The sequence below is a fragment of the Microtus oregoni genome, unplaced genomic scaffold (genome assembly GCF_018167655.1).
Source record: "Microtus oregoni isolate MIOR12 unplaced genomic scaffold, Mior012 000129F_ref0000347, whole genome shotgun sequence".
NCBI lineage: Eukaryota > Metazoa > Chordata > Mammalia > Rodentia > Cricetidae > Microtus > Microtus oregoni.
The window spans coordinates 2,016,079-2,031,397 of NW_024544772.1; the positions used below are offsets into that span (position 1 = coordinate 2,016,079).

Sequence of the window (15,319 nt, forward strand, 5' to 3'; positions counted from 1 at the left end):
ACCCGCAGACCCTGTATTGTAGTCTTGGGGCCTTCTGCTCACTGCAGTCTGCTCAGGGAACCGCAGGACCTGTGGTGTTTTTTCGTGACCCTCTCCCGAGATGACACCACAGGTCCTGCGGGTCACTGAGCAGTGACAGGCATAAGGAATTGTCCTGAGACAACACCACAGGACCTATGGATCCCTGATCAGCAGCAGGAAAGGGGCAGGGGATACTGAGGTGACACCACAGGTCCTGTAGGTCCTTGAGCAGCACCAGGCAGGGGGCAGTGGGTCTCGAGACGACATCACAGGTCCTGTGGGTTCCTGAGAAGCCTGCAGGTGGCAGTGGGTCCTGAGACAACAGCAAAGGTACTGCGGGTCCCTAAGCAGAAGCTGGCAGGGTTTCCCGGGATGACATCGCATGTAATACAGGTCTCTGAGCAGGGGCAGGCTGCAGGCAGTGGTTCCCTAGATGACACCACAGGTCCTGCAGGATCCTGAGCAGCAATAGGCAGGTGCTAGTGGGTTCTGTTCTACTCCACAGGTCCTGCAGCTTCCTGAGCAGCGGCAGGAAGGGGGCAGGTGGTATTTAGAAGACACCACAGGTTTTGCACTTCCATGAGCAGCAGCAGGGAGGAGGCAGTGGGTCCTGAGAGGACACCACAGGTCCTGCAGGACTCTGAGCAGCCTGCAGAGGGCAGTGTGTCCCCAGACGATGCCACAGGTCCTCCAAGTACTGCGGGTCCCTGAGTCTTGAACCCCCTGTCCCCTGCCTGCTGGTATTCAGGGACCCGCAGGACTTGTCATGTAGTCTCCGAATCCTCTGGCCTCTGCCTGCTGCTGTTCAGGGACCCACAGTTCTTGGAGGACCTGTGGTGTTGTCTCGGGACTGACTGTCCCCTGCAGGATTCTCAGGGACCCACAGGATCTGTGGTGTTGTCTGGGACCCACTGCCCACTTTCTGCCACTGCACAGGAACCAGCAGGATCTGTCATCTCTGGACCAACTAGTCCCTGACTGCCACTGCTCGGGGACCCACAGGAAATATGCTGTCGTCTCGGTTCCCACTGCCCCGGCAGGCTGCTCAGGGACCCACAGAACCTTTGGTGTTGTCTTGGGACACACTTCCACTTGCCTGCCGCTGCTAAGTTACCCGCAGGACCTGTGGTATTGTCTAGGGACTCACTTCCGCTGCCTGCTGAAGCTGAGGTACCCGCAGGATCTGTGCTGTCTTCTCAGGACACACTACTGCACCCTGCCTGCTGCTGTTCAGGGACCTGCAGTACATGCAATGTCGTCTCTGGACCCCATGCCTGCAGCTGTTCAGGCACTCGCAGTGCCTGTGCTTTAGTCTCAGAACCCACTGCCTGGTGCTACACAGGGACATTCAGGACCTGTGGTGTCATCTAGGGACCCACTGCCCTCTGCCTGCAGCCGCTGAGGGACCTGTAGGACCTGTGCTGTTGTCTCGAGACCTCCTGCCGCCAACTCATTGAACCTCACAACCTGTGCTGTCGTCTCGAGACCCACTGTCCCCTGCCAGCCTCTGCTCAGGGACCTGCAGGACCTGTGGAACACGCAGGACTGTAGAACACTGTGAAACAATAAACCTTAGATTAAAAGAAACAAACGGGTGAGAACCACAGCACAGGATAAATTTTTACAGGTGAAAACTTCTCCAAACTGAGACAAATAGAAGAAGCAGGCACACAGAACACCAAACTGACGGTCTGCTGCAAGTTTATCAATTTTGAGTGGAAAACACAAAACATCTGGAAAAATGAAATAATTTATCTTACGGTTTCATTCTTCTTATGTAGCAAATATTAAAATTTGTACAGATCAATTCTGCAAGGCTTTAAATTTTTTGTACAAATTATTTTTGAAAAATAGTAATTTTTGCTTTGAGGTGCCGAGCGGAGCCGAGCGGAGCCGAGTGGAGCCGAGCGCAGCCGAGCGCAGCCGAGCGCAGCCGAGCGGACCCGAGCGGACCCGAGCGGAGACTAGCGTAGCCAAGAAGAGCCAAGAGGAGCAGAACTGAGCCGAGCGGATAAAGAGGACCCGAGAGGAGCCGAGCGGACCCGAACGGTGATCTGAGTTCTCTAAGTGACGTGTGCGGATAAACGTATTGCACGGTCGCCTCTTTTCTTTCAGAGACAGAGCGTCCATGATCTCCTCTATCAGAGTCGGCCTGGTTGTCAACCCCTCCCCGTGTTTATAATTCAAGTTGTGCATTGTCCATGTTCCAATCTGATCCGTCTACACTGCCTGGACCCCGTGTAACACCAGAGTGTCCTACGGCTTCCTTAGCGAAGCTGCATTGAAAATCAAATATAAAAATAAAAAAAATCAAAGGTTTTTGAGAAAAGAGATAAGCGAATAACACGTAAAGAAAAATTAAAACACAAGAACACTCAGGACATATAGAACAGTGTGAAACAATAAACCTTAGATTAAAAGAAACAAATGGGTGAGTATCACAGCACAGGACAAATTTTTACAGGTGAAAACTTCTCCAAACTGAGACAAATAGAAGAAGCAAATAGAAGAAGCAGGCACACAGAACACCAAATTGACGGTCTGCTGCAAGTTTATCAATTTTGAGTGAGAAACAAAACATCTGGAAAAATGAAATATTTTATCTAACGGTTTCATTCTTCTTATACAGCAAATATTAAAATGTGTACAGATTAAATCTGCTAGGCTTTAATTTTTTAAAAAATTATATTTGAAAAATAGTATTTTTTTTTTTTTGCTTTGAGCTTGGGGGGGGGGGGGGCTTAAGGAATTAGCTATAATAAGAGAGCCAAGCGGAGCCGAGAGGACCCGAGCGGAGAGGAGAGGAGCGGAGAGGAACCTAGCAGAGCCAAGCCAAGCCGAGCCGAGCCTAGAGGAGCCGAGCGGAGTCGAGAGGAGCCCCGCAGAGCATCGCGGAGGAGAGAGAATCCGAGTGGACCCGAGCGGAGCCGAGCAGAGTAGAGGGGAGTCGAGAGGAGCTGAGAGAGACCAGAGCAGCCAAGAGGATCCGAGCAGAGACCAGAGGAGCCTGAGAGGAGCAGAGGGGAGAGGAGCCAAGCTGAGTGGAGCCAAGCGGATCCGAGCCGAGCAGAGGGGAGCCGAGAGGAGTGGAGAAGAGCTCGAGGAGCCCGGAGGAGCAGAGAGAAGCCGAGCCGAACAGAACAGAGAAGAGCCGAGAGGACCCGAGGGGAGCCGAGCTGAGAGGAGCGGAGCAGAGCCAAGAGGAGCCCTCTGCCCCCTTAGGGCCTTTCCGGAACCTGTAGGACCTGTGGTGTTGATTCGGGACCCACTGATTCCAGCCTGAAGCTACTCAGAGTCCCGCACGACCTGTGGTGTCGTCCCGGGACCCACTGCCTCCTGCCTTTAAACACTGCATTAAAATAAAATAAATTCATGACAGCTTACGGTTTACATGCATTGACTGACATTAGAAAGAACCCGTGTTCAGCTCCCAACAACTGCAAACACAATGTCACTCACAACTGTCAACTCCAGCTCCAGGTGATTTGATGCCCTCTTCTGGCCTCCGAGGGAACTGACTGACAAAACCCAAGCAAATAAAACTTATATAAATATGTTCCTATTCAAATATATATTTTATATATTTATGTATGTTACATATTTATATACTAAGTTTATAAACTTAATATTATGATGAGTTTTCTGAGGACTTTGGTTTAGATTTATTTAAGGTTTTGCCTGCATGTATGAATGTCCCAGATGCATATTTAACGCATGCACAGGCTAGAAAAAGAGTGATGAATCCCTTTGACTAGATCTACAATTTTGAGCTGCCCATCCCTTAGCGGTCCCCTCATTTTACACGGATCACATATTAAAAGAAGGTATGAAAGGATTTATTCGAGCCCGTTAATTTTTCCATCTTGTATTTAAACAAAGTGTATAAAATGAGGCAAAACTAAACTGAGCCTTCACGTGTTTATCCATGTTCACCGTCCTTTATGCCTGGACATATAAAATAAAACGAATCCTAAGAAAAGCTTTGCTGGGAGTTTAATGGTGCAGAGCAAACGTGGTCAACTTGGTTTTATTTTTATTTTATTTCCAGGCCACACGGATGACATTGCCGGCTGACCTGCAGATTAAATACATCAAGAAGTCTGACGTGACAGACGCCGGTTTCTTCTCATGTAAACTAGAAAAACCCGACAGTTCTGACTCACATAAGCTTTGAAAATATATTTCCTACTTTTAACATGAAAACATCTCTAAGCGTGTTAAGAAACATCAACATATTCTCGTTTCATCCAAACATGTCATTTTATTCATCGTCTATGGTCGGCTTGATGGTCACTCCTCTTCGGATCTGGCCCCAGCCTATCAGGCTGAAAAAATAAAATAGAAGAAATCGTTTATTTTTAAATCCGGTTCACAGGTGTGATAATTTATAAACATGTTGACTATTCCTGATGTTCAGTTCAGACATGCTCTTAGTATATGTATATATGTGTATATATGTACATATTTATACATATATGTACACATGCACCCCATACATGTATATATTTATATGTGCACATATGCATACATGTATGTCCACATATGCATACACACACCATATAGGTATATATTTATATGTTTATATATGCACACAGGCAATCATATGTATATATTTATATGCACATGTGTACATGTATGTTTATGTATGCATATATGCACACCATATATGTATATATTTATATGTGTATATATGTGTGCATGTATATATACATGTCTGTGTATATATACACACCGTATTTTCTCGATCGGCCATGACAAAACCAACACACTCACCGCCAGTGTTTCTCCACGCGTCGGCTCAGAGCAATTTTTTCTCCCACTTCTGTGCACACGGGATTGGTGAGAACGATTTTCCCTAAGTCAGCCTTGACGGCGCTGACTCTGCCTCCTGTGGACAAGGATCCTATGTTCACCATGAGCACTTCATTCTTGGACAGCTTCTGAACCTGAGGGAGGGAACATAGTTAAGAGAAAAGGAACTAAAACTTTCTAAAATAAACTAGAGATGTAGTTAATCCTGGCCGCACATACAACATACATGGACATGACAATACCACCGTTTTTTAAAATTTAAAGCATCATCGCTTTTCTTTATGTTTATATGTTTATATTTTATTTATTTTTTTTTTTGGATTTTTCGAGACAGGGTTTCTCCGTAGCTTTTTGGTTCCTGTCCTGGAACTATCTCTTCTAGACCAGGCTGGTCTCGAACTCACAGAGATCCACCTGCCTCTGCCTCCCAAGTGTTGGGATTATAGGCGTGTGCCACCACCGCCCGGCCTATTTCTAATAATTTTTTTTAAATTTAAGGCATCGTCGCTTTTCTTTGCTGTGACCTATAGGAAATATTTGTTTATTATTTATCCCTTTTGTGATTCTATTTTAAATAAATGGGGCTGTGACACCACACAATATTTCATAGCTGTGAAGCCGGTATTAAAGAACTCACCTTGGCGGCTTTTTTGTCTCCCTCTGTGCGCACGCCCAGGAGCCGTCTCAGCAGGAAGTAGGAAATTTCTAATTCTGTGAATATTTCAGGTAGAGCACCAACAGCACCGAGGACCTGCCCCACCATGCGGTCTGCGCGGCACAAGGTCGGGTCGATTTTTGTTCCAACTCCTGATAAAAATGTGGGTAAACATATATATTTTTATTTTATTTTATATTTTATTTCTTTAAAATTAATAAGAAATCGAAGGGTTAATTTTAAACAGAGTAGCAAAATCGTACATGCTAAGAGCTAGGTTTTTGTCACGTAAATAAAACTAAGTAAGTACATCCAGAGACCTCTACAACTGTTTCTCTGGGACTCACTGCGGATTTCAAACCCATTTTCTACAAAATTTGCTTATACCACACAGACATACATGTACGCATAACATATCATATAAATACATGTACACATAACAGGTTAAAAGTCACACTATTCATAAAACTGGAATGTCTTCTTCATATGTTCATAAACACGCATTTTATACTGTAAAAGTCAAAGTTTAACTGAATATATAACAATATAAGATATATAATATATAATAACATATAATATATAATATAATGACATGGTATATAATATCTAACATAATTATAACACAATGTAATATATAATATACATGTAATATATAATATATAATATACATGTAATGATATAATAATATATAACGTATATACTATATAAGATAATAATATAAGACATAATACTATATATCTATATTATACATATATGTCCATTACTAAATTAGATTGTCATACAGTTAAACACACACGACCATCTTTGGAATAACACGTCTTCCCTGGAAAGGAACCGAAATCAAGGGAAACACATTTCTCCATCAGAATAAAATCCGCACCGATGAGACCGCCCGGAGCTGCATACTGAAGATCATTGTGTTCCGCGAACAGTGACACAATCTTGGAGAAGATCGGTTTACACATGAGGTTCCCTTTTGTGTCCTTGGAAACGATTCCCGGTCTCACTTCTACCTCCTGGCCCACCTAGAACATGTATGAATGAATTAATGATATCTGGAGGCTACATATGACTTTAACCTGTAAAAATATCTGAAAAACATGATTAAAACTAAAATATTATCCCTCCTGCTTACAAGGACAATTTTGGACAGTCTAAAAATATTTTTTAAAACCATTCAATTTAAGTAATTACCCATAACAGACTCCACGTGTGAGTCACATGTAACATGTAAATATAATAAAATATTTAGAAAAACCCAGACAACAATTCAATAAAATTTACTTTTAACCGAGAACAAAACCATAGATTTTTAACCAAGCATACATATGGTATACATACATATGTGCAAGTACGCATACATAAATATTTTTTAAAAAATATTTAGCAAAACCACATCAAACAATTCAATAAAATTTACTGTTAAACGAGAACAAAACCATCGATTTTAACTTATTTTTAGGGTGGATGGGGGGGTCACACTAAAAAGTTAAAACGTGATTTACCTTTAATACTCCTTTTAAAATGCTACCGCCAGCGACACCCCCTTTGAGGTCATCAACTTCACAGCCAGGTTTGTTCACATCAAAAGACCGGATGACTGGGGGGGGGGGGGGGAAGCATGGACGCCAAGCAAACATGCAATAAACCGGTTAAAAAATGTAATAAACCATTAAAAACATGTGATAAACCATTAAAAAACATTAAATAAACATATTAAGGAAAAAATCCGTTAAAAACACGAAATAAACATTTAAAAACATGAAATAAACCATTAAAACATGAAATAAACCGCTAAAAACATGAAATAAACATATTAAGAAAAAATAATCACGATTAGGGGTGGAAAGGTGAATTCCTCACCGATAAGTCGGGGTTCTGAGGTGAAGTCTCTGAGAGGCACCGGAATTTTCTTTACTATATACTCACACACGACTTCAATGTTGTATTTTAATTGAGCAGAAATTGGAATAATAGGAGCTCCTTCCGCTACCGTACCTGAGGGGCAAAATTCAAAATTATGTTCTACATACAACAAACACATCAAAAAAGCTCCTTAAATACCTCCAGACACCTCAGCTAACAAACAGAAACGACCATCTTCATGGTATTTTCATCTTAAATAACTGTTCCTTAAGAGCATGATCTATTAAATAAACACACGAGATGACACATCTACTATGGTGACTCTAACATGCTTACATATCAATTACATATCAAGGCCTCTCACCTTGTACAAACGCCAGGATCTGCTCGTACTGCTCCTTAGCCTGACTTTCCTTCACCAGATCGATTTTATTTTGCAGGATCAGAATGTGTTTCAGCTTCATGATTTCGATGGCGGCCAGGTGCTCGGACGTTTGCGGTTGAGGACAAGACTCATTACCCGCTAAATCAATTTTTAAAAACACGTTTTAAATCAATTTTTAAAAACACGTTTTAAGCCGGGAGATGGTGGCGCACGCCTTTAATCCCAGCACTCGGGAGGCAGAGGCAGGCGGATCTCTGTGAGTTCAAGACCAGGCTGGTCTACAGAGCTAGTTCCACGACAGGCTCCAAAGCTACAGAGAAACCTTGTCTCGAAAAACACAAAAAACAAAAAACAAAAAAAAAAAACACGTTTTAACATGTGAAACACGTTTGATTTCTCAATAAAAAGAAAGTCTTCACGGTTCCTCTCGCATACAACCGTCTTGAGACTTAAGTTACCGTGTTATAAAGACATTCAGGGAACCACAGCAGGGAGGACACAGAGTCCTGAGGGATCCTAAAAGCTTACCCGGATGCAGATAAACCCTAAGATAACTGCAGCTCTCGCCAGGATATTTAATACATAGGACATGGCTAAAAAGAACCAGAGACCAAGATGTCAAATCCCTGAGAAACGGAAACTTGGTATTTGTGGTCCCGATGACTAAATTTTGATTTGAGGTACTCTCGGACATATGGCAGCAGAGTTCAAATATTATCACATTTACAAAATATATATAAAAATACAAATATATTTATATATAAAACAATATATAAAGTATATAACTATACATAATATATAAAAATATAAAGAGATATATACATAAAAATAAAAAATATATAAGCATAAAAAATATAAAATATATAAATATATATAAAAATATAAAAATCACATTTATAAAAATATAAATACAGAGAAAAACAGAGCCCCGCCAATGGACTACAGAGAAATGTCTGTTTTTTTTTTGTTTTTTTTTGTTTTTTTTTTTTTTTTTGTGGTTTTTCGAGACAGGGTTTCTCTGTGGTTTTGGAGCCTGTCCTGGAACTAGCTCTTGTAGACCAGGCTGGTCTCGAACTCACAGAGATCCGCCTGCTTCTGCCTCCCTAGTGCTGGGAATAAAGGCGTGCGCCACCACCGCCCGGCCTGAGAAATGTCTGTTTTATACTGTTAGGATCACCTGTCCTCCCTAAGCTGTGATATTTGTAGTAATAACCAAGCTCCGTATTTCTGGAAAAGTCTGTGCTTGTCGACTGAATCTTTGTCACTCGGGTTTTTTCCACAGTTGATAGTCACTAACGTTTCTGGTGAAGTTGGATTCTCTCAGGGTCACTCATAGCTTTAGGGTCTCATATTATAAATAATAATAAGTATAATAAACAGAAACAACAACAACAACAATAATAACAATTTAGAGTCTCTCAGGTTCCAACAACAACAACAACAACAATAATAATTTAGAGTCTCTCAGGAATACTAGCTGTGTGTCATTTTTTTGTTCTAATTTTGTATCCTCTCAGCCCCTGTTTTATCAAGAATGGGAACGACATCCCATCTTGCTTTTACCTCTCTTAGTTTTCCTAGTTAGCGAACCTCCCATCACTGTCCCTCGCTGTATTTACTAAGGACTGTCAATCATCAAAATCCTATTTAAACTATCATTATTATTGTATAAGAGTCATTGCTTCAGCTAAACAGTACAGCTCAGGAGGAAATCATCTCTATGATAATCCATGGGTAAAAATGCCCAGTAAAATGGGGTATTTCCATGAGATAATCATGCCACATTTAAGGCAGTGGGAATCTTTCCACACCCATTCACGCCATGCTAGATAGGAGAGAAAAAAGGTAGCAACAAACGTAAACGTACATCAGATGCAAGAGATGGCCTGACCAAAATTCACCCTTCAGAGATTTGCTTCCTGGGAGGCTGATGTCCTGAAGTCAGTTGCAACCTGCTTCTCCTCTGACATGGCCACCTGCCAAAAGGCAAAGAGTCTGAGGACCCTCCCTATGTTAGCTCCCTACTTTTACCCCCACCCACTCTCCTTTCATTTTAATCATTTAAAATCATTTAATCTCCAGGTCGTTTTAAGCCTTCTCTCCTTTTCCACTGAGCTCCAGGTTATAAGTTTATAAGCAGGCCCAGAGCCCAAACTTAACACAGCTCACAGCTGGGAAGGAAGGAGATAAAATCTGAAGAGTCCTAATGCTGCTGTTTCTACTGGATCTCCAAGCCTGCATCCCTAACTGAGATAGGATCATCATTTTGTTCTTGGGACATCTTCCCTTAACCCTTTGGTCTGCCTTTATTATTAGTGCTGCACCAAGTCTGCGTACTCATTTTGACATCTACTGTCTACTCTTTAGTTACTTGTTAGGCTTTTCAGGCCATCTGCCTCCATCTTTCCCTCCAAAGCCTTTGCCCTGGGTCAGGATGGCCCTCTAACTCTGTGTCATGGAGAAGGAGAGCAATAAAACACTGGGCAGGAGTGGGGAATGGAGGATGGGGCCTGGGGGCTTTAGACATAATTTACTTGAAAACTGCTGAGAGGGTAAACGGGAGTTCTGAGATATCCTCAGATGGAAGAACATGGATTCCAGGAGTCTCAAACTTCATAACATGCTGGGTGTGCCTTGAAGTTAGAGAGGCAGGGGACTGATGTACCTGTCACTGATTTCATTAGTATGTGGAAAACATGAGCTTTTCCTAAGGTAAGGGATGCCGGGTGGGGCTGGAGTTGGGGCAGCACAGCTGGGATGCTGAACCTTACAAAAGCATGGTATGGGACTGCCTCCTGCTAGTGCTCTTGAGTGTGGCCAAGATTTAGTGTCCTTCCTTTCAGCTGAGCAAAGGAGGGAGGGAGTTAGTTTCCTCCTCCTGCAGGGCAGTCTGTCACCCACTTATGACCGACCCCTGGAAATATGGATGGCTACCAGTGTTATTCATGTGAAAAATCTCAGGACAGTGGAACTGCTAACAGGCAATGCTGCTTGTGGGGCCTTGGCTCCTGCTTCAGAGATCTTGTCCACTCTCCCCTTGGGTTCCTCGAGGCCCACCTACCAACCCTATCCCTTCCACCCAAAGCTCCTGACAGAAGGTCTGGGTAAGCACCACAAGCCTTCATCTCTCGGGAATGATACCATTCTCAATTCCAGACTACTTCACCACTAACCCTACAAAGACTTCGGGGAATTAGCTAGAAAAAACTCCCATACGGTGTGAGACACTTCCAGTGGGTTGGTTCCATAAGGTTGCAGCCTCTGTGTCAGCATACATACAGGGATCCTTCCCCTGCCCTCATTACATATGCACAGACACACAGACTCACAAACACACACACACACACACACACACACTCTCTCACTCCTCTATTCTCTCCCATGTGTGTCTGTGTCTGTGGTGTCTGTGTGTCTCCGTCTCCCTTTACTGCTCTCTCTCTCACACACACACATAAACACACAGATTTTGAGGCAGGATCAAGACATTCAATTTACACATGAAACACACACACACACACACACTAGAGAGAGAGAGAGAGAGAGAGAGAGAGAGAGAGAGAGAGAAAGAGAAAGATCTACCACCCTTCTTAACTCTTCCTGTTGTTGAGTCTTTGAAATGTAAATATCAAGGAACAAAGGATCTCAGAGTCCCCAGGTCAGTAGGAAGTGCCCAGTAAACAACACCTGCTAATTTCACAGATGAAGAGACAACTCCTTTACTTAAATTAATAAGATTATCATGGTTTCATGTTTTGTTACTATGATAACATATTCTGATATACTGGTCCATTTTCTTTCAAAAGGAAAAAAAATAATATTGATATTGTTTGAGAGTTTAAATATATTCTTTTTGGAAATTATTTACAGTGTAGTTTTATCCTATCTAGCTTGCATTTTCGTTGAAATCTCATGCAGTTTGCTCCCAACTCCCTTCCATAACACAAGTTGTTCCTGTACAAATCTCTTTGTTTCGCTATAACCTCAAGAGTTAGGCAGCAGAACAAAAGAGTGTTGCAGGTCCTTTTTAGCTGTGCCTGTTCTGTGGGTCCCTTTTACACCATTGGTCTGAAAGTTTCTCCCAGATATTGGCACTGTAGTCAGTTGCCAGGTTTGTACTTCTTGGTATAACCCAGAAAAAGTTCAGAGCAGGAAGTATCAATGAAGAGATGCCCAAAAAAAGGAGCAAAATCTCTCCAACTCCAAAAATTTAGCTGCCAATTCCACTTTTCACTGCAAAGAGGACAGTGTGATAGGCTGTCTGGAGAAAAGGCCTGAAATTCTAGACAGAGAGCTGCCTCCAAAGTTCACGCCAGGATTAACTGGAAAGATTCCATGGCAACAGGTCCACAAGGGAGGAGGAGGAAGATAATTCCTAAGTAGGTCCAGGTGAGAAAGAGGAAATCTTTGGATAGCTAGAGGAATCATTGAGATCATTGCCCTTTATCTACATCTCTTTGTGAAAGGGTTTCTGATCAAGGAGTACCTTGGTGATGGGGGTCCCAGGAATGCCACAATGATCACACCATGCAACAGACCTCACACAACTGAGAAATGGCTAACTCTGAGTCGGGGTAGAGACAGTGGAAGACCAGAGAGCAAGCCTTATGGGGGTGTTGGGATATGGAGCATGCACCTAGGGAAAATTCAGGTAAGGCGGGGACAGTGGAAATGTGTCACATTGGCCCTCAGTGATGGGAAGGCATTGTTGCTGAGTCATTGAAGGCAGGGTAACGGGGTGGGTAACACCTGATTCTGGAATGTGGACAGTTCTCTAGTTAGCTAACACTTAGCATATATAATTCACACAAAGGAGAGAAGTCACAAAAAGTGATGGAGAATTCATGCAGAAACTTTCCAGAGAAAGATACACAGGTATCCCCTAGGAGAGATATATTTTCACTCATTTGAGTTAAAAATCTATTCAAAGACTTATGGAACCTTATTTGAGTTCATAGACATTGAAACAGTGCTGGAACACACCCATCAAACCCAATTACCAGGTGGTGGTGGCAGAGGCAGGTGGATCTCTGAGTTCCAGGCCAGCCTGCCCTACAAAAGACATTCCAGGACAGTAAAGGCTACACAGAGAAACCTGTCTCACAAGACCAAACCAAACGAACAGAACCCCATGAGTTAGAAGCATAGTAGTGCCACTGACTGTTTCATTGAATTCTAGAGAGCAATCTAATAATTTATGTACACAATCAGTGCCAATAATTTAGTGTTTACACTAGATGCTTTGAAAGTGGAGTAAAGCTCACAGGTTTTAAGACCATTTCAAACACTCTTTTTGATTCAAAGTGCTCAAAATATCCCAAGGTTCTCTGGATAATATTCCATGTTGTATTATAGCTAGTGTTACAGGAGGTCACTGCATAGGCTCAGTGTCTGTTGTTTTCTTCCAACCAATGCTTTAGAGGTATGTCTGACTTACAGTCAGTCATTCAAATGTGATTGGGCAAGACTGTATTGTGCAACATAAATTATAATGAGGAAAGCATTCTGCGGGATTACGCTGATGAAAATGGAAGAGCTAATTTAAGTTCTGGGTATAAACCTTTAGAAGCCTGGAGTTAACCACAACCTATGGTTCCTGGAGGTTCCCAGAGGAAACATTTGCAGGGGATCCTGTGCACAGAGTCTTCATTTTTGTTTTAAGCTTGTTTATTATAACCAGACAGGGGTACTTCAAACCTCCTTAGCTTAAAATCTGCCAGTTGAGTGAATGGGCAAATGTCATGCACCACTCACTCCCCTCAGCACATCCCGGTCCCCTCGTTACACCTTTTGTATCAGTCCAGCCACTTTATATGCATGGAGTCTTGAAGTGTTAGTACATTCAACTACTTGGCCTGTATAGCTTGTTCCCGTGCCCATTCCATTTCTGATGCTTAACCGGACCCTGAAAATACAGCTTTGGTCTGTAATGCTTTTGTACAAAACCTTTCATTTTATAAAACAATTTGATGTTTAAAGACAGACAATATTCAAAAGAGAAGCAGAATGTGACTTCACATGAATGAACAGACGTAAAAGCTTTATTTTGTCAAAAGGTGTTATAAAGCTCTCACGGCGTAGTTCGTAGGCGTGGAGTAAGATGATGAAAAGAAGGAAGTCTCAGCTTTCCACAGTGGGGAGGAGAACTGAAAAAGAGACTCGAAAGACAGCTTTACATTATCACACTTTACTTATGTATGATATACAGGGACCCTGCAAAACAGTTAGATGCATTTGGTCTACAAAGGAGTGCTTAGCATGCTCAAAGAGGCACAAGCTGGGTTTTTCTTTCTTTCTTTCTTTCTTTCTTTCTTTCTTTCTTTCTTTCTTTCTTTCTTTCTTTCTTTCTTTCTTTCTTTCTTTCTTTCGTTTCATTTTACCACAGGTGTAAGTTGTATGTGTTTCTCATAGATGTACCCATGGAAGAGCGATAGGTAAAACATAGTTTCCGCAGTGATGAAACTCTTGTCTGTTTAACAGTCTTAAAGATAGGCGCAAGCTGTTCTAAGCATTCTCCTTCATTACACATGACACATCTTTACACACCTCGTTTGCGGACCCAAATAGAAAGGAGCAGGGCCTTTATTATGAGAGGAGGGAAATCCTTACCTCAGGCTGTAAATTATAGCAAGAGGGAGTATTGACATGCATCCCAGCAGAAGCCAGTGTCATGAGATTGCCACAGGGTCTTACCGAGATGCTGTAGCTATGCTGTTTTGTTCACTGGTGATGTCAGTTGGTAGTAAGTAGCTGTGGCTACTGTTGCTGCTGCTGTTGCTGCTGCTGCTGCTGCTACAGCTGCACTTCCTCCTGCTGCTGCTGCACAGGTGCGGTGCTGAAAGGGGATGTCCCCAGGCTGTAAATAGCTTAGCTGGCTCTTGGAGGACAGCTGTGCAGCCCTAGTCCAGTCCTCTCTGTATATGAATGTGCACTGGTACTTGTTCCCTGGCATCAAGTTGTATAGTTTTCTTGAAGAGGCATCTGCAGGCAACAAAGTGCCCAATCTCTGAGGCTCTTTAGCTCTCCGGTGAGGCCGATACTTATAGTTCGGGTATTTCTTTCTGTGTAGGGTCTGCAGTCTCTGTGCCTCTTGGAAAAATAGCATTTTTTCGGCTTCTGTAAGGCGTTTCCACTGGTATCCCAGTTGCTTGCTGATCTCTGTGTTTTGCATGCTGGGGTTCTCCAGGGCCACCTTGCGCCTCTGACCACGAGACCACAGCATAAATGCATTCATGGGGCGCTTGACATGGCCTTCTATGCCCTCTTTATGACTGCCATCCGTGCCAAAGGATATCTTTTCTCCAGAGCCGATGATATCCTGAGGCTGTAAGCGAGGACTGCAGTAATCATGATTCAATATGCTGAACATTGTGGATGAGTTATATTGTAACCAGAGAGAGAGAGAGAGAGAGAGAGAGAGAGAGAGAGAGAGAACACTAGGTGTAGGAGCAGTAGGGTGGGGAGAAAAAAGCCAAAAGTTAAAGTGTAAGAGCTGAAAGTTACTACCAATATGTGTTTGTCACAAAGATTTTGTTATTTAAAGTCTGTAACAAAATATCCATGTCTCCACCCTCAGCAGCTCC

The 15,319-nt window shown here is 42.7% G+C and overlaps 2 protein-coding genes across 2 annotated transcripts; both read right to left on the reverse strand.

Moving 5' to 3' along the window:
• Window positions 1–4,282: 4,282 nt before the first annotated feature.
• LOC121444519 (eukaryotic translation initiation factor 2 subunit 3, Y-linked-like) lies at window positions 4,283–9,073 on the reverse strand. The gene is made up of 8 exons (XM_041646336.1): window positions 9,037–9,073; window positions 7,719–7,877; window positions 7,352–7,486; window positions 6,994–7,088; window positions 6,369–6,513; window positions 5,471–5,640; window positions 4,795–4,967; window positions 4,283–4,346 (listed from the first exon to the last, which is right to left on the reverse strand). Exons 1-8 carry the CDS (start codon window positions 9,071–9,073, stop codon window positions 4,283–4,285), a joined length of 978 nt encoding a protein of 325 aa, XP_041502270.1.
• A 5,369-nt stretch (window positions 9,074–14,442) lies between these two features.
• Window positions 14,443–15,105, reverse strand: LOC121444502 (sex-determining region Y protein-like). Its single transcript, XM_041646317.1, has one exon. It carries the CDS (start codon window positions 15,103–15,105, stop codon window positions 14,443–14,445), a length of 663 nt encoding a protein of 220 aa, XP_041502251.1.
• Between the last annotated feature and the right edge of the window lie 214 nt (window positions 15,106–15,319).